Genomic DNA, 15,072 nt, shown 5'->3' on the forward strand with positions numbered 1-15,072 from the left:
AAGACCCTGGGACAGTTTGGGGATGATACTCACGTGGCCATCATCGCTTTTTAAGGTAGAATAACATGAAAGAGCAGGAATTGACCTTCAAACCTCTGTTCTTTGACACTTCAACCTTTTTTGTAATGATCTGGTCATTCATAATTTAATATGTGATATCTTTTTTCCCCAAATCCATCACATCCCTCTCCTTCTGCCTCCTGGTGCTCCCTTGTGTACTGAATGACATCCTGGCTCCTTGTTCCCGAATGGTGTCCTGCCTTCTTGTTCCTGCTTAGTTATGTGTCATCAGGAGGGCACCTTTCTTTGACCTGCATTTTGGTGTTCAGCATGGTAGCTACAACAGGTTTTGAGCACTCAGGAAACCTGTTGGGAACAGTTTGAGATGGCTGATGCTTTCAGGTAATTGCCTTTGGCCTTCCATCAGTGGTTGCGTTCTGCGTCATTTGTTACGTTGTCGGCGCGTTGCAAAAAGGCTTAAGTGTGTTATGACATTCTCTTTGATTAAATTCTTCTTCTTTTGGGATACAGATCTTCAAATGCCTGGTCAGGGGATGTTTGTTTGTTCCCCCATGAAGCTGGCAGGCATCTGTTTCGATCCCTGATTGAGTTACGTAGAGCCACAGCCAGCACAGGGTGATTTACCAACACAGAGTCATTTCTGTTCATCTCAGCTGCTCCTTTTTCTCCTTTTTTGGTTAAAAAAAAATCGTTGAGGTTGACATCTCAAGCTGCTGCTGCTGCTTTTTTTCTTTTCATCATGTAGAAAGTGTGTTTTTTGTTCCACAAACAAATTCCTCCAGCAGGAACCGTGTCCCACCTCTGTCCTATCAGACACTGATGAATTGGGAAGGAAGGCAAAGGAATAATCAGACCAACCATGGCCTGACAAATGATTTCACTGGTGAACTTTGTGGTTGGCCCAGCATTAGCAAGCCCACTGACCTGAAGGGAATGGGAAATTGTTGTGATCAACCCTAATTGCAGAAGAGAGTCGTGGCAGTTTGGTAGGTTGGTTGCTATGGAAGCGATTGACTTGCTCCTCTTGGGAGGGCAGTGCTGGTTTTTTTCTGTCCTACTCAGAGATGAAAACAACTTCAGAATAAATTCCCGGATTAACCATCCAAAACTTAACCCCTCTGACACAAAACAAAACTAAACAATCCCCATCCTGGTCTGAAAGTCTGTTTCTGAGGGAGGAATAGCGAAAGCAGTTGTAGAGTTATCAGATGAGGGTCTCTTTGGGATTAACCATAGACCATTTATAGCTGAGTTTGCTGCAAACTGAAAGTTGCAGCTTGGAGAATAGTGGCTAGGTTTTCAATTTGGGGTTTAGTGAACCTTCTTTTCAGAGGGGAGATGCTGAGGACAAGAACTGAAAATAATACAACATCCATATGCAATTGCCATGTGTTTTAGCTGTTGAGGGATTTGAGATGACGTGATGTTCCTGGAGCTTCTTAGTGTGATCTATTAACAATCAGCTTCCATTTAAACTTAGATTTGGGTTTCATTTATCTGGGCAAAAATAAAGAGGGATAAAAGGAGGTAAAATAAATAAAACCTGTTTGACCAACCAGATGCCTTCTGTGAGTGCATAACTGGCTGGCTGGATGAGGGGAGAGCAGTGGATGGCATCTACCTTGACTTCAGCAAGGCTTTGGACACTGTCTGCCACAACATCCTCATCAGAAAGCTCAGGCAGTGCGGCTGGGATGGGTGGAGGTGAGGTGGATGCAGAGCTGCTGAATGACAGAGCCCAGAGGGGGGTGATCCATGGCACAGAGTGGAGTTGGAGGCCTGTGGCCAGTGGAGTTGCACAGGGATGGGTTCTGGGGCCAGTCTGGGTCAACATCTTCATCATTGACCATCTGGGTGAGGGCACAGAGGGACCCTCAGCAAGTGCCCTGCTGGCACCAAACTGGGAGCACTGGCTGATTGCCCAGAGGCTGTGCTGCCAGGCAGCCAGATCTCAACCAGCTGCAGAGTTGGGCACAGAGGAACCTGCTGAGGGTCACCAAGGGCAAGGGCAGAGTCCTGCAGCTGGGGAGGAACAAGCCCCTGCAGCAGCCCAGGCTGGGGGTGAGCTGCTGGAGAGCAGCTCCAGGAGACAGACCTGGCACTGCTGGGGGAGAATCAACTGCCCATGAGCAGCAACGTGGCCTGGTGGGCAAGAAGCCAATGGCAGCCTGGGGGCATCCAGCAGAGTGTGGATCCAGCAGCAGGGCCAGGGAGCTTCTGCTCCCCTTTGCTCTGCTCTGCCACATGTGCTGAGGCCTCATCTGGAGTCCTGGGGCCAGTTGTGGGCTCCCCAGCTGCAGAGGGACAGGGAAGTGCTGCAGAGAGGCCAGCACAGGGCCAGCAAGATGCTCAGGGCACTGGAGCATGTTCCTGCTGAGGAAAGGCTGTGGGCCCTGGGGCTGCTCAGGCTGGACAAGAGGAGACTGAGGGGGGAGCTCATTCCTAGTGACCAAGATCTCACTGGTGGGTGTCAGGAGGTTGGGGCAGCACTTTTTGTCTGTTGTATCCAGTGACAGGACAAGGGGTGATGGGATGAAGCTGGAACACAAGTTCCTTTTAAACATAAGAAAAAACCCTTTCAGTGTTGGGGTGAGGGAGCCCTGGCCCAGGCTGCCCAGGGAGGGTGTGGAGGCTCCTTCTTGGAGCTCTTCAAGCCCCACCTGGACATGTTCCTGTGCTCCCTGATCTAGGTGGGAGCTGCTTGTGCAGGGAGTTGGACTGGATGAGCCCTAAAGGTCCCTTCCAACCCCATTATGCTGGGATTCTATGAAAAGTCCTTAACTGATCCAAATTCTGTTCCTATGGAGAATTGTCCAACTTGGAAGTGTTGTGGCCGTTGCTGATGGGCAGCATCAGCCAAGGTTAGATTTCTCTCTGAGTGCCTGACTCCTGACAGAGGAGTTTCTTCTTCTAGCACGTTGTTTTGAAAAACAATTGCAGTCTGAAGCAACTTCAATTCTGGCTCAGGTAACAGCACACTGATTTATCTCTAACCTCAGGTATTCTGCAAAGGTACAGAATCTCCTGTCTCACAGTAAGAAATCATTCATATTGAACAGTTGGAATGGATCCTTACTGCAGGTAACAGGTAACAAATCTGTCTCTGAGCTTGCTTGCTGCTTAATTTCTTGTGGACTATTTATTATGCTTACTCATCAAAGACATCTGCTGCCAGTATCATCCCACTGAAGTGTTCAGCTGTTTCTCCACCTTCAGGATCCTCACACTTACTTGCTGACAGCAGTGGTAAAATGTGCTGCTTCAACTCCCAGCAGTGCTGCTCACTTGCTGCTGAAAGCTCTGGTGTTTCTCAAGGTCTTCATGAAGTGTCACTGGTCTGCAGTCTAACCAAAAGGAAATAATTGTCCCCAGATTTTCCTTTCTTCAAGAGAGAGATGCTTCCCTGTCAAATTAGATTTGAGGAATGATCTCAGCTTTGTTCATGGGGTGGTGATTCTGTTTCTACACAGCATCTGTCGTGCTCAATTAACTGAGCATCAGGCGTGAGCTGCAAGGGCAGCCCTGACCTGTCTGTGACAGTGCTGGCCCAGTTGGCACTGGGCAGCCACTTGCAATGCTGTTGACATCTCTACACAAACCTTATCTTCCATCTAAGCTCCTGGAGCTCTTGATTTCTTTAGGAGCTCTTAGCTGAATGTGAAGTTAGCCATTGCCTTATGTTTGGCTGGAGTGGAAATAGTGGGGTGTGAAGGGAGGCAAAAAGGAAGGAAATGATGGCCACTGGAGTTCTTTGCCATGGCTGTGTGGGTTAGTTTTCCCTTTCTCCTTCTGACACAGATGTTTACTCCCAAATGCTTGAAAGTCTAGAGCAAGTGCTCAGGAATTGTCCTGCTTTGTTTCCTACAGTGTTTCTGCAATACCATTAATTCATTTCAACTCTTGTTGGAGACAGAAACCTCAGTGTTCATTTTATCAGATGTAGCAGCAGAAGGAGGGGTTTCACTTGTAGAAAACTACTCAGTCCTTTCCTAAGCCTAGTTCCCATGTCTGAATGTGCACGTGAGGCCAAGGGATGCCTTTTTTGTCAGCCCTGTGCAAAAAGCACTCGAACTTCAGTGATGCTATGGAGAGCTTCTCAGAAGGGGAAATATGCAGTGCTCTGAAAGCCTCACCATTGCTTCTACTGTGTCTCCAGTTGCCTTGACTTCCTGACCCTCCTCAGGACTGCAGAACAAGTACTACTTCGTTTGTATCCAGCGTGACTATCCTTCCCCTTGCTGACATATGTTTGGATGATCCCCCTCTCCCCATCCTTTTCTTTTGGGTAGCACAGCTGCACTTGTACACTGCAGAAAGGAGATCAGTGTGCTCATAATCTCCTGTGGATTGTCTGCTTTAGAAAGCAGAAGTTTTGTCGTTTAATGTCACTGGTTATTTGACTTCTAATCACTTGAAAAATCATTGCTTTGAATCCAAACAGGAACATTTTTGGCTAGCTGCCAGTTTTGAAAGCACAGCATTGAGCATAACCACTGTACATACCAATTCTTCCAGTGTTCTGTAACTTACTGCAGAGTCTAAAATTGTCATCTTTGGTCTGAGGCTGCAGCAGCCTTCCTCTCAGGCTCCTCTTCTTGCTGTCTTCTGTTTTCTGTGACTTCAGTCCCTGCTAGTTCTTCTCAGTGTTTCTTTGGAGAGTCCCTGTCTGTCTGGGGAAGCAGAGCCACAGAATCACAGAGTCTTCAGGGTTGGAAGGGAACTTGAAAGGTCATCCAGTCCAACCCCCCTAACAGAGCAGGGCCAACCCAGATCAGGTCCCATGGGAACATGTTTGTGTAAATATGAATGAGCTCCCCCCTCAGTCTCCTCTTGTCCAGCCTGAGCAGCCCCAGGGCCCACAGCCTTTCCTCAGCAGGAACATGCTGCAGTGCCCTGAGCATCTTGCTGGCCCTGTGCTGGCCTCTCTGCAGCACTTCCCTGTCCCTCTGCAGCTGGGGAGCCCACAACTGGCCCCAGGACTCCAGATGAGGCCTCAGCATGTGTGGCAGAGCAGAGGGGGAGCAGAAGCTCCCTGGCCCTGCTGCTGGATCCACACTCTGCTGGATGCCCCCAGGCTGCCATTGGCTTCTTGCCCACGAGCCCACGTTGCTGCTCATGGGCAGTTGATTCTCCCCCAGCAGTGCCAGGTCTGTCTCCTGGAGCTGCTCTCCAGCAGGTCACCCCCAGCCTGTGCTGCTGCAGGGGCTTGTTCCTCCCCAGCTGCAGGACTCTGCCCTTGCCCTTGGTGACCCTCAGGAGGAGTAGGAGAGATTTTCAGGTGAACAGAAATTCAGGAAGAGAGAATTTTTCCAAGCCTCCCTTGAAACTTCACTGCTGTGTTTGCACTCTGAGCTTCTTTGTACTCCATCACAAAAGCCAAACTTGGTATTAAAGTTTCCTGATAGCAGAGATGAGCCACCTGCTGCTTTTCATTTTCTTCCCAGTTCACAGTCTTGGTGCATCTTGTGCATTTGTGAGACTCAGATAGGATTGTGATGTGAGAAATGGTAAGAGGAGGGAAGAGGGGAGGTTTGGAAATTGCTGAAATGAAGAAGAGAAATGGTTTTGGGTGGATGCCCTGCAACATGCCTAATGCAGCAAAATAAATGTGCACAATACTGCTGAAATCTTGCACACAGACTTCAGCAAACAAATAGTATGTGAAAGGATTCTTTGTTCTCTCTTGGTTGTGAATCATATTAAAGAAAACCCTCTGCAGCAGTGAGAGTGGAAGATACCGTCCTCAAACCTGTCCTGGAATAAAAGGTCAGTTCAAAGAGCTAAAACAGAAATACCAAAGAACTTCATTATTTAAGAGTCGAAGCCTTTGATGAGTGTTGGAGGAGAGGTGGTATCCTCAGCACTGGGAGCACAGCTTCATGTTTATGATCAAGTGATTCAGAACATGAAGTACATGGAATGCTCAGGCAGTGTGGCTGGGATGAGTGGAGTTGAGGTGGATGCAGAGCTGCTGAATGACAGAGCCCAGAGTGGGGTGATCAATGGCACAGGATGGAGCTGGAGGCCTGTGGCCAGTGGAGTTGCACAGGGATGGGTTCTGGGGCCAGTCTTGCTCAACATCTTCATCAAGCACCTGGGTGAGGGCACAGAGGGACCCTCAGCAAGTGCCCTGCTGGCACCAAACTGGGAGCACTGGCTGATTGCCCAGAGGCTGTGCTGCCAGGCAGCCAGATCTCAACCAGCTGCAGAGTTGGGCACAGAGGAACCTGCTGAGGGTCACCAAGGGCAAGGGCAGAGTCCTGCAGCTGGGGAGGAACAAGCCCCTGCAGCAGCACAGGCTGGGGGTGAGCTGCTGGAGAGCAGCTCCAGGAGACAGACCTGGCACTACTGGGGGAGAATCAACTGCCCATGAGCAGCAACGTGGCCTGGTGGGCAAGAAGCCAATGGCAGCCTGGGGGCATCCAGCAGAGTGTGGATCCAGCAGCAGGGCCAGGGAGCTTCTGCTCCCCTTTGCTCTGCTCTGCCACATGTGCTGAGGCCTCATCTGGAGTCCTGGGGCCAGTTGTGGGCTCCCCAGCTGCAGAGGGACAGGGAAGTGCTGCAGAGAGGCCAGCACAGGGCCAGCAAGATGCTCAGGGCACTGGAGCATGTTCCTGCTGAGGAAAGGCTGTGGGCCCTGGGGCTGCTCAGGCTGGACAAGAGGAGACTGAGGGGGGAGCTCATTCCTAGTGACCAAGATCTCACTGGTGGGTGTCAGGAGGTTGGGGCAGCACTTTTTGTCTGTTGTGTCCAGTGACAGGACAAGGGGTGATAGGCTAAAGCTTAAACACAGTTCCATTTAAACACAAGGCCAAACTGTTTGAGTGTTGGGGTGAGGGAGCCCTGGCCCAGGCTGCCCAGGGAGGGTGTGGAGGCTCCTTCCTTGGAGCTCTTCAAGCCCCACCTGGACACGTTCCTGTGTGACCTGATCTAGATGGGAGCTGCTTCTGCAGGGGGCTGCACTGGATGAGCTCTAAAGGTCCCTTCCAACCTCCCCCATTCTGTGATTCTATGAATTGGATGTTATGATAGCATTGACATGACATTTGCTGCCTGTCTCTGGCTCAGTTTGATTTATGATGAAAAATAACACGTCTGTCAAACTACCTGAAGGAACCTTAAAGGACATACTTATTGAAAGCACTGGGAAGGACTGGTTGGGAAACTGTTTGTGTGTGGTGCAGAGGTAGAATTTCTTCTATCTGCATTTTCTTCTTATGGGAAATGGCAGGGAAACTCATGCAAGACACTGACTTAGTGGTGTTCATGATGGGAATATTTGCAGTTTGTTCCAGGAATGCTTGAATAGAGCCAGTGAAACAGCAGCACACAAGACACAGGTTGAATCCAAGATGCTGTTTGAACACCTTCATAGCTCATGTTTAGATTCTTGTCTAGTTTAGCTTTGTCAGTGTACAAGGAGGATATATTTACTTTGACACTCCTCTGTGGTGTGATTTAAGTTCGGAGGATCAGTTCTCTATCACTCACACACAACTACTAAGGCTCTGAAGAGCCCTTTCTATTAATTCAGAGATTAGGGGGCAAGGCAGAACTGGTCAAGGGCATCTTCCAAATATAGCTTGAGTGTATCCAGAACAATTTAAAGCAGATGTACATAATAAGAGAACAGCTTCAGGTCACATGGAGAGAGGGAAGTCATTAGATAAAACTCCAGTTACATAATACAAGTTGGAAATCAGAATGGTATCATTTATTTCTGGTTTTCCTTAGGTGTTCACTGTATTTTCTTTCCCTTTGCTAATTCAATTGCTCTCTTTCTTTTTTTCTTGGCTGCTTTTTGATGTTGAAGCTAAATCAGTTTCACATGGCAGGCAGATGCTGTGATTGGGTGCCACTCAGTGAACTGTTACCCAGTTCTTCTTGTTAAGACACTTCACCAAAATAGATTCCAGATGTTTTGGAAGTAAGAAAGTAGAACCATTAAACCAAAAAATACTCTCTGGAGTAAAAAACATACTGTTACTGTGCCACCCTACATCGTTTAACTGAAAGTTTAGACCATGGTAGCTAGCAAACAAGTCCCAGGATGGTGAAATAAATCAGAAAGGAGTTTCATTTGCTTGTGAGCAATTGCAGCTGAAACATGTGGCACATTGCAGGATAGGGATTGAAAGGGTGGAAGGGAAACAGTGGTTTAGAATCACAGTCTTAAGGGCTGGAAAGGACCTTGAAAGCTCATCCAGTGCAACCCCCCTGCCTGAGCAGCACCACCTAGAGCAGGGCACACAGGAGAACAAGATTTCAAGTGAGTTATTTTGAAGGCAAGAAGGACTGATGTTACTAAATTGCTTGACAAACTCAGGTTATCGCCTTTCTAATTTGCATTTGGATTGACACATTAAAACAGTGTCATGAAAGGATGGCAGAAGGAGCTGGGAAGCCTGGAGGTGTGCACTGCCGAGAGCTGGGGTGACTCTGGAAGCTAAATCATTTCAAAGAACCATCCAAAAAAGCTGTAATGTGTGGGCATTTGGTATCTACACCGCTCCTAAATCACTGAGTGTTTGCTTGAATGCATCTCTTAGGATTAATTACTTAGGTGTAATCTGGGAAAATGGGTGAAGAGCCCTTTGGCAAGTCTGTGACTAAAGAGATGCTCTCTCTGCTCCTGCTTCTCTCTCCCCTTCAGCCCCCACAGAGCCCCAGTGACCTCATTGCTCAGTTGCCCATCAATCCTCCCTCCCCTATCCATCCATTGATCTCCCAACCCAGCACTTCAATCTCTGCCTCAACAAGCTTTTCTGTCCCACAGACATCCCTGCCTTGGGGCAACACAAGCTCTCCTTAGCAAAAAATGACCTCCCAGCCTTTTTACCCCCCTGATCTAATTAACCTTCTGCTTGTCTCCTCATCCATCCCATCATCCTGTGGCAATTCTATTAGTCCACTATCATTCAGCTCAGAAGCAAAAGGCAAAATCACATGTTTATCAAGGGCTGGAGATGGCAAAAAGCACATAAGCTCGTTTGCTTGTTGCTTTGACTGTGTTTTCTGCTTTCAGAGTAATTAAGTCACTTTTATGCTGGAGTTTTTATTGCCATTACCATCACTCCTCACAAGGAGGCATTGAGTTACAGGTACTAAACCCTTAGGGGCTGGTGGTGGTTTGGGATTTCTCTCCTTCCCAGTGTCCTCATGCTGGGGAATGGGCAGCTCTTGCCCTGCTGATTTTTGCTTCTGTGTTTTCCCACTTCTGGCTTGCTCTGTGCAAGCTCTGATGGACTCTCTCCAGCATCCTTTTGCCCCGAGAGGTAAAAATGCCAGGTAGCCTCAACATGTGTAGTATATAAATGTAAAAGCACAACTTGTTTCACTTCTCTCCAGGAGCTTTTATTTCTTTCTGTCATCTAATGCTGCAGTTACTTGTCTGGTCTGAAGATTTCAGGATTCAATGAAAGAAATACCTTTAAATACAGCTTTTTGGTGGCTCTGCCCACAATTCAATTGAAGATCTCATATAGTCTGTTGAATATCATGCTTTTCCCTTACATTTTTTTAGCAAATACCTTTAACTGCCATATAGTTCACACTGGAAAAGAACCTAAATGTCATCATCTCATGTTCATTTGGTTTTGCAGTGCAAAGTAAAGCTGGTGGCTTACATTTTACTTGCCCTGTACTGCTTGGACAAATTACCTCTCTTTCCAAACAGGCTGCAGCTTTGGAGATTAATCTGTCTTGGAGCTGTTGGTGGATTTTTCTTTATGTTATTAGAAAGAAGCAATTCCCTGCAACGTGTTTGCACTCTGCAGGCTATAACTGTGATGAAAGTCCTTGGACTAGTGGTAAACATCTAGTAGATCTCTTTTGATTTTGACTCTGCGTATCTGAAATGCTGCTTTGGATCACTTGCCTTGAAATGAAACACAACAAATTCCAAGTGGGGAAGAAAGTTACTCTGTTAAATGGTTTGGAAAGGATTTTTAAGTAGGTTCAGGAAAGGTATTTATCATGTCATGGAGTTGCAGGATGGTTTGGGTTGGAGGGAATGCCTTCCACTAGATGAGATTGCTGCAACCTGCCCTTCAGCACGTCCAGGGATGAGGCTGCCACCACCTGTGCCTCACCATCCTCATGTGGGAATCAGGGAAAGATGATGCAATCAGAAGTTACTTCATCTCTGCCTAAAGCTGGGTCTGGCTGAGATGAGGCTGTACCCTCTCAGGGTATCCCATCAGTGCCAGGAGGGCTGGGGCACACTGGGATGCCTCTGATATTCCTTCCATGGCTGTTTCACTGCAATGGGGCTTCTCATGGAAAAGCTCTTGCTTAAAAGCAAACAAGACATAAACAAGTGAAGATGAAAGCACAGTGTAGCTGGCCTGATGGTGACAGAGAAACTAAGAGGAGGCTGGAGGGTAGGTGGGTAGGTCTGGTTTGCTGACCCAGCCCTGCAGCTGAAGGGCAACGTTACACAGTCTGCAGAGCTCCTTGAAATACTCAAAGCACATGCAACGAGCCTGGGAGTTCAGCTTTTGTTTCATTCCTGTTTGAAATTCCTGGCACTGAGCTTTTGGGTTTGGCTTTTGCTGTTCCTGAATGTTTATGCAGAAGCACGTGAGCTGAGGTAGTAATTTACAGCAGCTTCAGCCTGTGGGATCTCAGGTTTGCGTGTACATAAGCCGAGCCCTTTGGTGCTGTTCACTGCTGTACTAGAGGTTCTTTGAGTGGACTGGACTAAATGTGTTGGAGCTGCTGTAGTTTGTTACAGCAGTAGTGGCAGAACAGCTCAAAATATCTCCAGCCAGTTCTGTTATCAACTGTTTGTGCTCAAATTAACCTGGGTGAGTGGGGGGAATCAAAATGTGCTGAAGTGTGGTGTAAATTGTAGCTGCAGAATGGACTGGATAACACACATGGCAAGAGAGGGGGAAGAAACCCCACAGTTATGCCCTTTCACTGAACTTAGACACTATTAGGTCTTACTTCAACCTTGAAAGGCATGTTACAGCTTCTTTCCATAATACCTATTCACAGGCATCTGGGAGCTGTTACATCTTTCCTTTTGACGCTCTAAAGACCTAAAACCAAAAGAGGGAATGATCCAGTGCTTTGCTGAAGTTTAAAGTTATCTGTACTTGGAAAGCCACGTTCTAATGAAATAACTGACAGGTCTGCACTAGATGTGATGCTCTCAGAGCTCTGCTGTTGATACCTTGTGCCATGAGCAGCATCTCGCCCGTGAATTAGGGCTGCTCTCAAAGCAGATAATTATTGCTCTGTCTCCTGTGTTATGCAGCGATCTGGGATAAGCTCATCGTTTTCTTTCTTCTACAGATGACAGACAGCTTTGTGCCCCTTGGAGAGATATTTTAGGGATGTTAGAAGGTTTCAGGGCAAGGTTAAACCCAGCCTCCAAGGAGCAGGTTGTTCGGTGTGGTTTGGGGGAGGTTCTTAAGGCTGGGCTGAAGGAAACAGGCACTGCCCAGTGTCCTGCAGCATGGTCTGGGCCCTCAATCCTCCCCTGGGTGGGCAATGCAGAGACAGCTCCTCCTTTTTTCCCTTTGCCCAAGGTGTGTAAAGTCAGCACAGTTTGAGTATTTAATTGTTCTGAAGATAGAACAGGGAACACGTAACCAACTCGTAACAATTACGAGCAGAGCCACATCCTAGGCACAGATATCTGGGGTAAACTCACAAAATCTGCTCTTTAACAGACAAAACCCCTCATCTTGGAAATGAAAGGCTGTCTAATTTTCATTTTACAGAAGTGTGTCTGTTTTGGCTTTGACTCCCAGAGATAGTAAAATGCCCACAGATTGAATGTGGGTGGTCAGCAGTTTGGAAAACTGGGCCATCCATCTAAATCTGTCTCTCAAATCTATCCTCTCCACGTCAGCATTGCTTAAAGCACTACAGTAAGGATTCAAGAACTTAAAAGGCAGCTTCTATTATCATCCTGTCTAGTCCATTTGCATAGCAGTGAAGTCACCATGGAAGGACCACTGCAGGTGCTCATCTCCCAGAGCTGATGGTGCTTCTCAATGCAGGTCACATGCTTCAGGGATTAGGATTTGCAGTAGTGCAGGTGACACGCCAAGAAACGACTCTTAAACTTCCATGAGGTGTACATCATGAGTGGAAATCTGAGTTTCTGGAAGCAGCTGGTATAAATTCTCTTAGATCTCTGTGTCCCACGTGCTGTGACTTGTGGCTTTCAGTGACAGTTATCAAAGAGCAATATTTAAGGTAACATCTTCTTACTGTAGCTTCAGGCTGAGTGCTGGAGCACCCCTGAGCCAGGGCAGAGCTGGGAAATGGAGATGGGCTTTTTTCCAGGTGGTACATTATCAGATGAATAATTAACTCTAGACTAATTGCAAATCCTAATTAGTCTCCTCCAACTGCACTATTGCTTCAGTGTCATGTGGAGAGAACTTGACCTTCAGGCTTTCTACTGCTGCTGGTGTGAGTAGGGAAGGATTTGACTTTCAGAACCTGACTTATCTTTGGGATAATACAAGTCAGAAACCTCCAGAAATGATTGTCATAGAAGTTAAGTTACAGAAATGCCACTCTACACCTGTGGCCGTTTTCCCAGGCCACACTGCTGGCTCAAGGCTTGTCTGTACTGCAGTTGCTAGAGATGGTTGGGGAAAAAACATGAGATAAAAACAGCTGGATTCACAGAATGGTGGGGCTGGAAGGGACCTTTAGAGCTCATCCAGTGCAACCCACTGCAGAAGCAGCTCCCACCTAGATCAGGGAGCACAGGAACGTGTCCAGGTGGGTCTTAAAGCCCTCCAAGGAAGGAGCCTCCACACCCTCCCTGGGCAGCCTGGGCCAGGGCTCCCTCACTGAAACACTGAACAGTTTGGCCTTATGTTTAAGTGGAACCTTTTGTGTTCCAGTTTCATCCCATCACCCCTTGTCCTCTCACTGGATACAATAGAAAAAAAGTGCTGCCCCAACCTCCTGACACCCACCAGTGAGATCTTGGTCACTAGGAATGAGCTCCCCCCTCAGTCTCCTCTTGTCCAGCCTGAGCAGCCCCAGGGCCCACAGCCTTTCCTCAGCAGGAACATGCTCCAGTGCCCTGAGCATCTTGCTGGCCCTGTGCTGGCCTCTCTGCAGCACTTCCCTGGCCCTCTGCAGCTGGGGAGCCCACAACTGGCCCCAGGACTCCAGATGAGGCCTCAGCACATGTGGCAGAGCAGAGCAAAGGGGAGCAGAAGCTCCCTGGCCCTGCTGCTGGATCCACACTCTGCTGGATGCCCCCAGGCTGCCATTGGCTTCTTGCCCACCAGGCCACGTTGCTGCTCATGGGCAGTTGATTCTCCCCCAGCAGTGCCAGGTCTGTCTCCTGGAGCTGCTATCCAGCAGCTCACCCCCAGCCTGTGCTGCTGCAGGGGCTTGTTCCTCCCCAGCTGCAGGACTCTGCCCTTGCCCTTGGTGAGCCTCAGCAGGTTCCTCTGTGCCCAACTCTGCAGCTGGTTGAGATCTGGCTGCCTGGCAGCACAGCCTCTGGGCAATCAGCCAGTGCTCCCAGTTTGGTGCCAGCAGGGCACTTGCTGAGGGTCCCTCTGTGCCCTCACCCAGGTGCTTGATGAAGATGTTGAGCAAGACTGGCCCCAGAACCCATCCCTGTGCAACTCCACTGGCCACAGGCCTCCAACTGTGTACATTAGGTGGGGAATTAGCAGGGGGACTGGATTTGGTATCACTGCCCATACAGTGACTGCACAGTGTCTGGAGAGTGGTGCTTTCTGTGTAACCCTGAATGTTCCAGAAACAGCAGCTACAGTGGGGGATGCACAAGGATTTCTGTCCTCTTCTTTGTCTTTAACCATTTGATTGTGTGCACACTGGCTGCTCTACATCTCATGGAGTGCTTTCACGTAGCATTGGTGTCACTGAGTAACTTGGAGGTAGTTCCTAGGTGAGAGAGGAGAGGGAAGAGTCTCTGTTCTCCATCAGTTCATGAAACGTTGTCCCTCAGTGTCTCTGGTTCTTCTACATGGTAAAAGTGAGATGACTGTGTTTGCTTCCATGGAAGGTGGCAAGAAGGCCAATGGCATCCTGGGGTGTATTAAAGAGTTATGGGCAGTAGAGAGGTTCTACTCCCCCTCTACTCTGCATCTGGAATATTGTGTCCAGTTCTGAATGAGTTCCTGTGTGTCCTGCTCTGACAGAGGGGGTTGCACTGGATGAGCTTTCGAGGTCCCTTCCAACCCTTAAGCTTCTGTGGTTCTGTGCTTAGAGGATAATGGGCAATAAGAGGAGGAATAATGGTTTACATTAAAAGAAACACCTATTGACAGCTGCAGCAATGCCTGACCTAAAATTAACCACTGGCACATGACGTTAAAACTGACTTGAATAACGTGAATAACCTGAAACCCCAGCTACTGGCGTTGCAGCATGGAAAGTTAACGGTGTGAAGTGAACCATTCCTGTCTCAATCTGCTGTTTTTCCTTTTAGGTGATACTGAGCAGGAGTTGGGACCCCCTCCATCCGTAGATGAGGCAGCAAATACACTCATGACTCGCCTGGGCTTCCTCCTGGGAGAGAAAGTCACGGAGGTACAGCCAGGACCGCAGTACAGCATGGAGGTGCAGGACGAGAACCAGGTACGGCCCTCTTTCAACCCTTCCCTTGCTCCAGGAGGAACTGTATGGGGTTGTTTTCCAAAGAAGCTGCATTTGAGAGAGTGGTTATCTTCTAATTATGTGGCAGCTGAGTGTCTCATAAGGGGTGAAATAACTGTGGTGAGGCAAAAGGTTGCATCGCTCCCTATGAATCATCGTTAAGAGCGCAGCAAGGACTCAGTTCGGGGGGGATCAGCTGCTACCTTGTGAAACAGCTTCTGTTGTTTTTTTGTGGTGCTGCATATGTTGGAGGAGTGGGCAGCATTTCTAATCAGATTAGAGTGACCAAAATAATCTACATTTGGACGGCATCTCACAGTTGCAGATGTACTTGAATGATGTTACATAAAGTTGCTCTTCGGGAGGCACAGATAAGTAGTAAGAACCTCATTTTACAGATAGGCACGGGGGGGGGGTTTGCTCATGTTTGCCAAGCAA

At 48.2% G+C, this 15,072-nt stretch overlaps 1 protein-coding gene across 9 annotated transcripts in view; it reads left to right on the forward strand.

Annotated features, from left to right (window-relative positions):
- Window positions 1-15,072, forward strand: part of LOC104557622 (protein TANC2) — a 306,816-nt gene that overhangs the window by 167,669 nt on the left and 124,075 nt on the right. For all 9 annotated transcript variants that reach the window (XM_062018045.1, XM_062018041.1, XM_062018049.1 and 6 more), the window contains one exon: window positions 14,468-14,616. In XM_062018045.1, the coding sequence (XP_061874029.1) occupies window positions 14,468-14,616 (149 nt within the window). The remainder of the gene's footprint in view (window positions 1-14,467; window positions 14,617-15,072) is intronic.

This window comes from Colius striatus, chromosome Z, assembly GCF_028858725.1.
Source record: "Colius striatus isolate bColStr4 chromosome Z, bColStr4.1.hap1, whole genome shotgun sequence".
Classification (NCBI taxonomy): Eukaryota; Metazoa; Chordata; class Aves; order Coliiformes; family Coliidae; genus Colius; species Colius striatus.